At 40.8% G+C, this 13,300-nt stretch overlaps 2 protein-coding genes across 3 annotated transcripts in view; one reads left to right on the top strand and one right to left on the bottom strand.

Moving 5' to 3' along the window:
- The window catches only part of LOC110068338 (uncharacterized), an 11,097-nt gene extending 5,532 nt beyond the window's left edge, over window positions 1-5,565 (bottom strand). The window contains exons 1-4 of one of the 2 annotated variants that reach the window (XM_089286291.1): window positions 3,641-5,539; window positions 2,279-2,530; window positions 1,222-1,595; window positions 326-556 (exon numbers count right to left, since the gene is read on the bottom strand). In XM_089286291.1, the coding sequence (XP_089142417.1) occupies window positions 326-556; window positions 1,222-1,595; window positions 2,279-2,530; window positions 3,641-5,239 (2,456 nt within the window). In that variant the 5' untranslated portion in view covers window positions 5,240-5,539. Of the gene's footprint in view, window positions 1-325; window positions 557-1,221; window positions 1,596-2,278; window positions 2,531-3,640 lie in introns of both variants that reach the window. The other variant, XM_089286290.1, reaches the window with a different exon arrangement.
- A 3,187-nt stretch (window positions 5,566-8,752) lies between these two features.
- Window positions 8,753-12,129, top strand: LOC110068339 (carbohydrate sulfotransferase 3-like). Its single transcript, XM_020775714.2, has 2 exons — window positions 8,753-8,915; window positions 10,646-12,129. The coding sequence occupies exon 2, from the start codon at window positions 10,663-10,665 to the stop codon at window positions 12,037-12,039; it is 1,377 nt and encodes a 458-aa protein (XP_020631373.2). The 5' UTR covers window positions 8,753-8,915; window positions 10,646-10,662; the 3' UTR covers window positions 12,040-12,129.
- The last annotated feature ends 1,171 nt before the right edge of the window (window positions 12,130-13,300 follow it).

Here is a 13,300-nt window from a genome sequence, read left to right on the forward strand (position 1 = left end):
GATGGCCTAGCTGCAAAGGGCCTATTCTAACATAACACATTCAGCACATCTTCTTTCATATTTTTTCGGCCCAATACCCTAGAAGGTACTGCAAAAGCTCCAGCTGTGGACCTTTTGAGGCTTAAACCCTAAACGGTACGACGAGCACCCCCCGGCCTTCTCATATGGGAGTTCCCCTCGGGAGCTAGTGCTTAGTTTCTTGCTGCTAAAATCGGCTTTTAGTTTAACGGTCTTGTTTAAGTGCACTTTTTTATTTAACAAGGTGTCCGTCAGTTAAGCGAAAGTTATTTGTTATTACAGATACATTTGAGATTAACAATGATACCTCAACCCAACACTGGTATTCCCGGAGCATTTTCCACATAGCCATCCCTCACGGTTTTTAGAACACTGTCCATCTCTGTTGTCTGGGTCAAATAAACACCCTTGTGAGTTTCCGGGTGCACGTGTACAGTTGCAATACTTCTGTGGACAGACGTTTGTAACCAAGGTACCGTCGTTTGTGATGCCAGCCCAGTACCCGTCCTTCAGGTAGAGCATTCCATCCTTGTTACAGCTGTTGTGTTCAGAACAGATCTTAAGATTACCGTAAACCTTTACAGATGTCTCGCGTCCAAGCGGTGTGGCCCGTCTGGTTTAAACTGTAGATACCTAAACCCCTATATCAAATTAAAGCTTATAGAGCTGGCCATCAAAATATACCAAGAATTTTGAAATAAAAGGAGCTACCGAACAAGCTGAATCGATTATTATTTTACTCAAAATGATAAGGTTGTTAAAAACTGACTCTTCCAAGTCGAAGTGAAAATGTGTGCGGCCCAGGTGGACAAATATGGCCCGGTTTTTAGGCTCTATCCGGTCGCGTGGAGAGGCGCCGGCTCCTTCCTCGAACTGCGGCAAGTAATCGAGCCTGCTCGGTTGTTTAACCAGTAAGATTGCGCAATTTACATCACGTGAGATGTCGAGTTTTTAACCTTTGTTACATATGGAACATATCGACAAAATAACTTGGACGAACAAGGCTTTGTACGAGTTTTGACAGCTACGAGTAAAGACTCACTATGCCGGCCTTGCATGGATTTCTACGAAATTGGGCGTGCGGTTAGGAGAAGACGTGGATTGCAGGGGGTGGGGGTGGGAAGAGGCTTTTGGAAGTGGGCTGGCAAGACTTAACTCAAATTGACACATACCCTAAGTCTCGGTAATAACTCGGGTCCTTACCTCAAAATGCCAGCCTGTTTATGGCATTCGCAGACTTTGCTTTTCGGGGAGTATTGAAATCCAGGACGACACGTCTGTAGCTCTAGTTCAAAGAAAAACTCGTTCTCCAGTGCAGAGTAGATATCCATAACTTGAATCTTCCGCTTGTCCTTGCCGTGTATCCCGTTGTACAATTTCTCAGGAACGTTGAAAGAAAATGGAATCGTACTGAAATTGTTAGGCCAGAGAAGATGAAACATATTTTGTGGCTGGAGCTTCGACGTGCTGTTTACGTTGTAGGCTTCTGATACGAAAGCAAGTGTGATACTGGAGTGTCCCAGCTCATCAACAGCGTGAAGATTCAAAGGAAAGTTTTGGCCAGGAGCGAGCGTCAGCTGTAACAGAGTTATAATAGAGACCACAAAAGAAGCCATTGTTAGGTGATGTTCCTAGCATGCTAGGGTTGTGGCAACAATGAAGAACTTAGAGATATAACTTAAAAAGAAAACTGAAGAAAACTTGAAGGGCCATGCCGTTATACTATAATGACTTTTTTTTGAGTGTCAGAGGCACTAATCCCGACAAAGCTTCGCTAACACCATCAAAAATGAGTGATTTGTTAGACAGACATACAGACAGAGAGACAGAACAGACAGACAGAAAGACGGACAGACAGACAGACAGAAAGACAGGTAGAAAGGCCGGCCGGCAGGCAGACAGTCAGGCAGACAGGCAGATAAATAGACTGGTAGAGTGAAAGAACAAAAGAACGAGCGAACGTATAAACGAACGAACACAAAAAGCAAAGGAAACAAAGCAGGCAACGAACGAATGGATCGTTATCAACAAACAAAAATTAAGAAAAGAAGTGATGACGAAACAAGGGAGGAGAACGTAGCCTCGTTCCCATGGCCTTTTCCCTCACTTTGGTGAAGGAAAAGGCCATGGAAACGAGGTTGGAACGAACGAGGAAGTGAATGCATGTATGACTGAATAAGCGAAAGAAAATAATTTGGATAATGGAATGTTAGACGACAGAACTAATAAAGAGAGCTGACGGAAACCTCCAAGGTCATACCTTAACAGTAGAATTATCTTTCGTAGAGTATAAGTGAAAACTTTTGGTGTCCGTAGCAATATCGTACTTTGATCCATTGTTAGCTTCCGTAAACAAAAAGTTGTTCCTGTACACAAACTTCCTGGACCAGCGAAGAGCTTTACTGTAATTATAATAAGGAAACTCCTCTGTCCACACACACCTCTGAAGAGATGTCACATAAATTGCGGCTCCTTTAACCTTACTGCTATTCTCGATGAAGGAAATGTTGGTCTGAGAAATAAAAATGTTTGCGGTAATAAAATACTAGAATCGTCATGTATGGTTAGAGGGAATGTTTTAGAGCTATTCTCTACTTGCACAAATCCCATAATACACCTCTTTTACCCCCCAAAAATTTCCATAGGCATTGTTTTAAATCTCTCTTGGGACATCTTCATGTCCTAGGAGAAATTGCAAACAATGATTATGAAAAATTTTGAGGGGTAAAAGAGGTGTATTATGGGATTTGTGCAAGTGGAGAATACCTGAATTACAAATTGCCGCTAAATGAATTTTATATGGGGAGCACGATTGAGAAAATTCTAAAATTTATCCCATGCCGTGTAAAATACAGCCTACCAGGAAGCTACAAAGCCGCTGCGTCATCCAACGAGTCAAAAATTCCCGGGGTTCATCGCGGTACTCAAGTTTCCCCGCCGAAAGAATAGTCCAGAGCATTTTATGAGAAAATGTTCAAACATGAATTACGAACGAACCAAATCTAATTTTTCTATTGTTTAAAGCTTCGGAAAAATCTGATACTACAGAGGGGGAAAATTTCATGTCAACGCCGAGCAATTGCCAATAACAGCACAGAAAAAAGAGCAGCTTTGGAATGCAAGAACTTGTCGGCGTACGAGCAAAAAAAAATGTTTTGAAACTGCAATTCTGGAAGACTTACTATAGCCAGTGCTGGAAAGAAGAATTTGAACTGGATACGCCAGCTAACTGTTTATGTTTTTGCTTATATTCAGTCGAAAGTATTGTACTTTCCGTAAGCTGTTTGTCTGGTACGATTAGCACCTGTTACGTGTGCGAGAAAGGCGTGGGATGAATAGATGTGTCATGTTCTCGTGGCGCAACGCGAAATATTCCTTGAATAACTTGATTTTTCTTGTAATGCAAACTCACCTAAAGGCTCGTTTCTACACTATAAATTTAAGCGATGGGCCGAATATTTTACGGTATTCCAAGAGAAACCGACTAAATGTTGCAAAATTAAAACAATTTCAACACGTGTCCTCTGCATGGAGAAATGTAGCAGCGTGCCACTTCAAATAAGACGATAAAACGGCTTTGAGGACTTAGCTATGAAAGGAACTAATACAGTCTAACGCTTACCTTCCATCCGGATGGTGGCACATAGCGATCGCTGTATGCCAAAAAACAGTTTGGGTTGAACCATTGCATAACCTCATTCGTTATGTGTTCGAACACACAAATGGCTCCACCCAGACCCCTCGCTTTATTTCCTAAGAACATCAGCTCACTGTCAGGGTAAAGAATAATCTGACTTGATTCCAAAAGCACTGCGCCCCCATTCGTTCCTGAGTTGTTAGTAAATACCAACTGTCCTTGAACGTTCATAACACAATCCTGAAATGTGGCGGCTCCAGTACCACCTCCATTGTTGCGCGTAAAAACATTTCTTCCTTTAAACATCACATTAACCCGTTGACTTGTGAAAGGGCTGGTGCGCGCGAAACTTGACATCTTATGGTCTGCTATGGTGCAATTGATAAACTCTGGGGTCACATCCATCGTTCTGCCGTATGGTAGAGCCGTCATGAGGCGAATAGCCGTACTGGCATCACCAAAGTTGTTGCTAAACACAACAGTGTCAAAGCGTAACACAGAGTCGGTTGGTTTTTCATTGTTGTTCATTAAGAAGACATCCATCCCGGCGCCTCTCTTAGACTGGTTTTCGCTGACTGTGCAGTTTTTGAAGATGGCGGTGATACTTGAAGCATTGTCCCACCGGGCGAACCTTAATCCCCCTCCTTCTTGTCCAGCCATGTTCCTTAAAAATGTTGAATTGGTTACGGATAAGTTGTTTCGTGACGTCATGTTTGAGTCGACAAAACAAACACCTCCTCCAAATGTTGCCGAATTGTTTGAAAAAATGGTGTCTTGTATCACCACTCGGCAGCCACTGGCATTGTGTAGAAACATTATCAGAAGACCACCGCCGTAAGTATAGTTACGTGAGGTTAGGCTTGAAGAACACGCTACGAAATCTCTTGAATTATTCGTTGTGACAGAATTTAATGTAAAGTTGGAACTTCGGATTATTATAGATAGAGAGACGGCGTCACGAAAAAAGAATCGCGCGCCCCCGCCGGAAGTTGGATTGGTTGGATGATTGGGTGTGTTATTCAAGAAATGACAGCTGTCAATTACAACTCCGCTGTCAAAGCCATATATGCCAGCCTGTCTGTTATCTTTAAACACGCAGTTCGTGAATTTGATTTCCACAGAGTTCCATATGATCACGGCACCATCGGAACTAGGGCCACAGTTTTTGAATTCAAGGTTTACAAAGTTGATGTTTCTTGTTTTATTTGGGGCATAACTTGATCCTATGTCAAATCCTGCAAAGATATTCATGCAATGAATAGTAGATCCACTTGACTGATTTGATTTCAAAATAATGTTTCTGTCAGGACTTGTTTGAATGATCTTGACGCGTTGCTCCAAGTAATAAACTTGATCCTCGATTGAGAAAATAAAGTCTGTGTCATTACTGTCCTTGATTGCATCCAGAGCGAATGTTATCGTTTTACATGGCGTTGTTGCGTTACGAACCAAGCAAGACGAGTTGTCATACCCGGTGTTTTTTGAAACTCTGACCACAACAGCTGTAGTTGTCGAATCGAAGCCGATGAAGATCCAAAGTAAATGTGACAAGAAGCAGATGGTATTCAAGTTGTACCTTTGCATTGCTGTTCGAAATCGTCTTAAATTAATGCAAACAGGAGCTCATACATTCCGCCGTTAACTGTGAAATAAAAGCTATTCAAAGCTGACTTTATTTTATAGAAAGGCAAGCAATATGGTATGAAAGGTTACACAACTCGTGACAAACGTTTATTGAAACTTTAAATTACATTTTAATAAATGAATCTCGTGATGTCCGTGATCAATTGGCCGGATTTTCACGAGATTCCCCTGAAACCCATCTAATGTTTTGCCTCCTACTCGTCACGCGATCACGAAACAATTGGGCGGAAAGATCGCGTGACGTGCCATTGGACGTATGTCATATGCTCTGAGTTGCCACATTTTTCCCCAGGATGGGTCGTCTTACGGGCTCAGTATGGGTCCTCCATTAAAAACAAGCCAATAACAGATGGTTGGCTTGAAAAGAGAGTGAGGGGAGGCTGAGGATGAACGCGTGATGGGAGGGGTGGGTGGGATACTTTGAAATACTGCCTATCTTTACAGAACCAAACAACACTGACCATGAATGAAGTAGAATTCCACCCCCCCCCCCCCGTCTATTAAGGAAGTATTGAACTATGCAACATGGCTTTTTTTCAATTTGAAATACAACACTGCAAAATAAACCGGTCCGCGATCATGTAAACCTCGTGATTAATTCGCCTTAGGGCCTCCACTGGCTTGGCAATTAGTTGTCGACAACTATTTGATCGACGATGCGAGCATTCCACACATTGGAGTGTTAGTTGTCGAGAGTCGAGAACTTAGTCGGGCCAGCAAGAGCTTGGGAACTAACGTTAACTACGCATGCTCAAATGCCTGTCATGTTTCGATAGTTGTCGACAACTAAACGAAGGATGGCCACACACTGGAACAACGGTCAAAACGTAGTTGTTGACGAAAATATTTGTCCACAACTAAAGCAGTTTCCCTTTTCGAAAATGAAAACTGCTTAGTTGTTGACAACTAAAAATTCAGCGTTTAGTTGTCGACGATTCATCTCACACACTACGTTTTAAGTTGTTTAAAATAACATTTAGTTGTCGATCACGCAAATAGTTGTTGACAACTAGATGTCTAGCCTGTGGAAGCCCTTGAAATAAACACTGCGTTCATGCTAGATCAGAACCTGAGAAAATCTCGTGACTAACTCGCCTGGTATTCTTCGGCGAGATTTTCCTTTACTACTGTATTCAATTACGTTAGTGGAAATCTCGTGACTACTCTCCTTCCACGGCGAGACTTCTTCATTCGATTACGTGGCGAGGGTAGTGTACTCTTGGCAAAAATCACTTAAAACAGGTGGAAAACAGGCTAAAACAGGATAGAAACGAAGGAAAAAGACTTGTATTTGTTGATTTCTGTAGGACTTAAAAAGCAGATGACTCTCTAACAAAATTATTGACTTAAACAAAAAAGTCACAAAAATCAATTGACTCTTGAAAACCAATACTAAGCCGCTACGCATATCACATGGCCAGTCGGATCAGACCCGTATCACACGTTGAGTAACGCAACAAGCAGTATTCTTTTTTTGGAGCAAAAACATCAGCAGACAAAATGGAACATTTCAGTTACGAAAATGTTAATAACTTGATTTAATCTAGGTTACGTCATCCTTGTGATTTTTTTGTCTACGATTAAAATTTCAATTAGACCAACAGTAAAATTATGAGCTCGAGATTACTGTGAGGTGACGCTTCATAAAAATCGAGAGCGAATAATCTTATTGTTTTAGTAGAAATCAAGCTAAATTCCCTTCAAATAACGATTTACAATTCTTTGCGTTCGCGCTACGCCATTTCTCCAACAATTTTGAGTTTTTAAAGTCGAGACCCTTCCTTTAGTCTTGTCAGAGATAGGCAGGTGGGTTATCTTAAGGCCGTAGTGTTGTATCCACTTTATTGCAGTGTTCAGTCTAAAAACAGCTCATTAAAAAAATACATTGCGTTGTGCATAAAGGAAACTCAATTATTTATAAAGAGGCCAGATCGCAGGTTAAACAAACTAAATTATGGTCCACGTCTTGGGTTAAATTATTCTGAATCTTATGAAGTCTATTGTAGGTTAGTTTGCAAAGTTACAGAGCCGGAAAAGAAACTGGAGATTTCATTAATCCACTCGAAAAATTTCACTAATATGTTACTTGATTCAACCTCTTCAATCTACATCACCTTCTTTCCTAACACTTCAACTTCACCATCAACATCTTTGTTCTATGATCGCTTTCTGTTCCATTTGATGATGGTCTCTCTCAGACCATTGGTTTTAGTTCTCGTGGGAGGTATATGCGGTCCCAAAGGGTGTGGTTTTCTACGGTTTTGGTCAGAAATAGGGTATCGAAAGTTTGGCCATTTTGGTCTAAAATAGGGTATGGTTTCTGCAGTCTAGTCTTGAATTGGGTATGTGTGTTAGAAGAAGCTATTCTATCTAATAAAAGCATATAAACATTGCCTTAAACATTGCTCTGAACTAGGGAACTAATTTTTTATTATAAATAGGACATCGAATTTTCGTCAGGTCAAAAACTAGGGTTGAGAAAATCGCAGATTTTGGTCTCAAATGGGGTGAGGGTTTTGGAAAGCGGGCTACACAACCCAACCAGTTTCTCTGGGAGTACCCCCCGGGTTTCAGTTGAACCATCTTCTCTAGTTCCCCGGCTATTCAATGTCTTCGTCGGTAGATTTTCAACCTCAAGTTGTATATTTATCACTTTTTCAGCAAAAAAAAAGGTCCAGCTCTGCTCGCAAAATTAAAAATAATGAGGTGATCATTGATCGGGCAAGGTATTTAAATGACAATAACATCTATTTCTTAAGTACCTTAAGAAATTAGTGAAAATGCTTACTAACTGAAAAATTATCAAACTTCTTCTTGTCGATTACGCAGTTTATGAATAATATTTTCAGACTGACATTTAATACTGAACAAAACTTCACTTGCAGATGAATTCTGAATATTTCAATTTCGCACCGTTTTGAAAATCCGCCTTAACCTCGGATGTTGGAGGGAGTCGGAGCGCCAAAGACTACTTTATCTAAAAGCTGTGTTTGATTTCTTTTGGAAGTTTAAGTTTTCATTTTTAATAAAATTTCATGAGGCGGGCACTTGTCCCTGCTTTAGCCAACAAACAGCTGAGATGTTAAATCCAGTCTCCGTCAGAGCAGTGTGACAATATTACTTTTCGGTTGGTCTGCAAACTAAACTGTAAAAGAACTTCGAGAACAAAAAAAAAAAGAAGAAAAAACCAGTCATCATCTGGCGCCCTTGTTGCGCCTAAGTAACCTAAGCATGATTTACGTGATACTATTGCCTAGATACGAAAAATCGAGTAAATATTGCACATTATTTCATTACACTTAAAAGCATTTTAATTATTTTCTCTGCCTTGAGACCATTTATTAACCGAGTTATTACGCAAATTGCTAAGCAACTTAAGCTTACTAAGGAAATATGTTTCGAGGGTTACTCCCACGCGGCGTCTGCGACAACAAATTGTAATTTCTACAAAAATGTAATCACACGCTTTTTCTTTGTCCGAGAAACGACATCGAAGATAAGCTTATTGCTAGACTCTGTTCGGGTTAAGAAAATTCAATGTAGTGGACAAGAAGCTTTGAGCTTCTAGAAGCACGGCTGTGATAGGATTCAAAGAAAACAACTGCACTTTTAGCTGGTAAGTATCTAAAGAAGCCTGTTTTTTCACTGCCTCGTCGTAAGCGAGCGTACCATGCAAACAAATTCGGTCTACACATCCAGGCGGACAATGTGAAATCAATGGTGAGCCGATTGGTGCTTGGGCGTGAAGCCAGATAGACACTTTAGAAATATTAACCGATATTGCACGTAAAAAGTTGAGAAATAAATCGTGAACCGAGATTTAGAAAATGTCTTTATTATAGGCTGGAGCGATAGTGAAAACTTGTCTTTTCAGCTTTGTTACGGAGAACAGTTCGCGACAATGATTTCGAAATCAGATGGATTGCAAGCGCTTAAAAAATTGTGGCGAGAATTGTTTAAATTTTCGTTCTAAAGAGTGGACAAATTAGACAAATTTCGCATTCTTTTTATGGCAGATATAAGTAGACAGGGACTACTGAATAAGGTTTAATTTAAAACCAGCCGGTTTATTTTCGAGTATTTTATTGATAAGAAATGTATAAAAAGAAAAGCCGTGAAGACTTGTCCTTTTTTGTGTCTGCAGTCGAAAAAGACGAAGAAACATTTATATCGGAGATTTGATCATTAATCATTGTATTTTTGTTTTTTCTCGCCTCAAGGCGCCCGCAGTGATAGCAGACATGCTATCCCTTTAGCAAATTGACGTCAGTTTTTTATGCGTCTGTCCTCTTGTTGATGACAAATTGCGTCGTAACATTGTCAAAGTGACTGTGGAACCACGAGCTGCAGGCGAGTGGTTCCGCAGTAAACTTTGACAATGTTATAACGAAATTTATCACCAATAAGAGGACAGACGCATAAAAAACTGACGTCAATTTGTTTTTTTACAATAACAAGACCCCAAAATGGTCAAATGCCGGGAATAAATGAAGGGGAAAAGACGCCGTAAACTTGCCGTAAACAAAGATAAGTGGATTTTATTCAAAATGACGCGAGCATTGTCAATAGGTTTTCTCGTTTTTGATTGGCTACTTAAAAAAGTCCATAGAATGTCATTGGTTAAAAAGTTGACAGTTTGACAGCTGAGAAAGTTAAACTTGAAAGCTTGCATAAACTAAAATTTTATCCATCTGTACTCTTATTGATGATAAAAAGGAGCCAATCAGCGCGCGAGAAATTAGACAGTTATTGTAAAAAAAAACTATAGAGTGAACTATTGCAACGTTATAGACGTAAAATCCCTTAATTTCTAGTTATGTAACATCACTTACAACAATAACAGTGCATGCTGAATGTAAGATATCTGTATCGTGGTTGCGCATGCTCATGTCATAGCACAGCTAGCGCTAGAAGCCTTTTCTGTGCTTTCTAATTGGTCTATCACAAAACAGTAATCTTTGTGCCAGAGTGGTTTGGTTTCGACTTCTCTCCTCAAAGACAGAAGTACAAAATTTCTGCAGTCATTCTTCGTAATCGGCTTTTTCTACCCACTTTCGCCAGTTTGATTATGCAATTTCCGGCTCAGCAATGTTGTTGGAAAATGTTATGTTAAACCCAGGCCTCCCTCGTGCGGAAAAGAATGAGAGAGCCTAGAATTGAGGCTGGACACATTGTTGGGCGAGGCTTAAGTCGCACACAGTCTTGAAAAGCATATGTGGGCCGTTAAGTTGTCTCTAAACTCATCTTGACTCTAACTATGACAGTTGTAACTAATAAATTAGCGCTTTAGCATTAGACTATAAGAGTAGTTAACTTTCGTTTTGTTCCTTAACTTTTATCTTACAGAGCTCATTGGTAGGACAATGAGGAGGAAAAGCTTCTTTAAAGTGTTATTGTGGCTCACAGGCGCTTGTGTAATTGCTCTAGGTTATGTATTCTACACATTTCATAGCAAAACATTTCGTTTACAACATTTGGTAAAATCAACAACTTTGGCGGACAACTTAATCGCGGAAAATCTGCCTATAATCATTTCCAAATCACCCATAAATGATGATCAAAATGCCTCGGACATTCCAACCCGAAGAACCACCGATCCAACCCGAAGACCCGCCGATAAAACCCGAACATACGCCGATAGAACCCGAACATCCACTGATCCAACCCGAAGACCCGCCGATAGAACCCGAACATCCGCCGATACAACCCGAAGATCCACTGATCCAACACGAAGACCCGCTCGGCGAAGCTTGTTGATTTTCGGCCATGATCGCTCTGGTACGACGTTCATAAGCGCAATGTTTGCTAAGGATCCGCAAATATTCATGGTTTACGAGCCACTATGGATAACACAAAGATGGGAATATTATGAACCTGATTATAAATGCTCAAAGTGCGAACTTCAGGTGGTAAGTTCAATAGTAGCTTGCAATTTCACGCGCTCTTCTGTTTCAACAAAGTTTCTGTCGTACATCTCTTACCCATGGACAGGCGCTTTACCAGTTGATATTTTCAAATCGCCAAAGTTTTGCAACACAAAAATGGATCTAAAAACCGAAATGGATTGTCCCGTGCTTGGAAAACATCCAGAATTTGTAGATAAAGTTTGTTACTCCAAGTTCAAGCATAGCGTGGTCAAGGTGTCGCCCGTTCGGCTTCCTCAGGAGAAACTGGCGAATCTTGTTCCGCAGGTTTTACTGGAAAATCAGGATATCGACCTACGTGTCCTGCATCTAGTTCGAGATCCTAGAGGGGGCATCAATTCTCGGATCAATATAAAATGGATGAAAGATTACCCGAATCCTGATCTCGCTCGCACTGCGAGGAAACTCTGTGACACAATAGTAGGTAATTTACAACACGCAGATCGGACATTAACGGAATTGAAACTCAAACACAAATATAAAATGGTTTTGTACAAGCAGATCGCAGATGATCCTTTAGGCACATCAAAGGATATTTACAATTTTGCTGGATTTGACATGCCAGAAGAAACAGAAAAGTGGATAGTTGAGAGCACAATGCCCAGCAAAAAGAAGCTGAGAGAAGAACTAAAACAACCCTTTTCTACAGTGAGAAATGCAACAGGCAATGCTGACAAGTGGCGACAGGATGCTTTTTTCCAAAGGAACAAAGTCATTGAGAGAGAATGCAAACCACTGATGGATTTGCTGGGTTTGGAAAGAGTTTCCAAACCAGATGGACTAAGTTCAAGTACAGTGTTGGAAGTTAAATTTTGACACCACTGGCCATTCGGGCGAGTGACTCTCATTATGCAGTCGCCCGGTGTAATTTTCACTCGCCCAGAGAGGTGCCTCCCCTCCCCCCCCCCCCCCCCAAAAAAAAATAATATCCGCAATGATTCACAAACCATACGTTTTTTCGGTATCTTGTCAGTCACGGACGCCCAGCTTGCCATTTCGTGTTGAGCTTTCTCAGTTGTTCTGGTAAATTTACGAGACTCCTCCTTAGGATCGTGCACCCATTATACCGGCTGTTTCATCCTTGATTTTCCTTGGAAATATTTCCACACTTCCGTAGTTCTAGGCCTTGTCCACAAGTCGTGCTATTGCCGTGCCGAACTCAAATGAATTTGGCCCGGCAGTGGCATGGAAGAACAGCCCTTGTTTCAAATGTCCGAATTTGATTCAGTCGTGCGGAAGATCGGAACAAGTTTGCTTTGCTGAAGACCATTTTAAATGCTACAAAGCAATGGCAGCTGACGCAGCAGGCTATGAATTCAGTTCGGCACGACAAAAGCACGTCGTCGCGCTACTGCCTTGCGGCACGGCAAGGCTTGCTATGCTAAGAAGTCGTACCAAACTTAATTCAGCCTGCCGAACTGAGTGGTTTCAAACGTTGTGCTACTACCGTGACGTTTGGGAAAGGAGCTATTAGACCGATAATTCCGAGACATAAACACTGTATTGTCATTATTGTTCACCGCTAAATTTTCTTTCACGCGCCAGTACAAAAATCATATTGAATTATTTTCAAAGTTGAAAGCCAAATGTGAAATTTGAAAAGGGAAACAGACAAAACCTACTTTTAAAATACAATTTCAATTGTTGATTTTTCATAAGCCCGCTTGTTGCAGAAAATTTTCACAGACGACTACTATCCATCCGGGTATTTTCGTCGGACAGGCACTATGGCCTGATAATGTCTCTCCGGATGAACACGCGTCACTTGATCAATTTAAGCTAATACGAATCGGAGAAAATTTAGTGGGGAACTATAGGGCAGATAGCCGTCTCTCCGCCACGTGATCAATTTAAACCTATAAGAATCGAAGAAAGTTTAGTGATGAACTATAAGAAATGATAGTTGTTAAGACTCAAGGCAAGTTTCTTTTTCTCGAAGTGTTTTCTAAAAGAATCAGAAATTTTTTCTCTGTGTTCCTATAAAGTTATACAAACCTTCGTGAAAGTTTGCGAAAACTCGGAAAAGCTGTGGAAACAGGTGCACTCGCCCACGGCTTGTGTCAATTCCCATATCATT

Source organism: Orbicella faveolata, unplaced genomic scaffold (assembly GCF_042242905.1).
Source record: "Orbicella faveolata isolate gen_17 unplaced genomic scaffold, um_ofav_v1 contig_14, whole genome shotgun sequence".
Taxonomy (NCBI): domain Eukaryota; kingdom Metazoa; phylum Cnidaria; class Anthozoa; order Scleractinia; family Merulinidae; genus Orbicella; species Orbicella faveolata.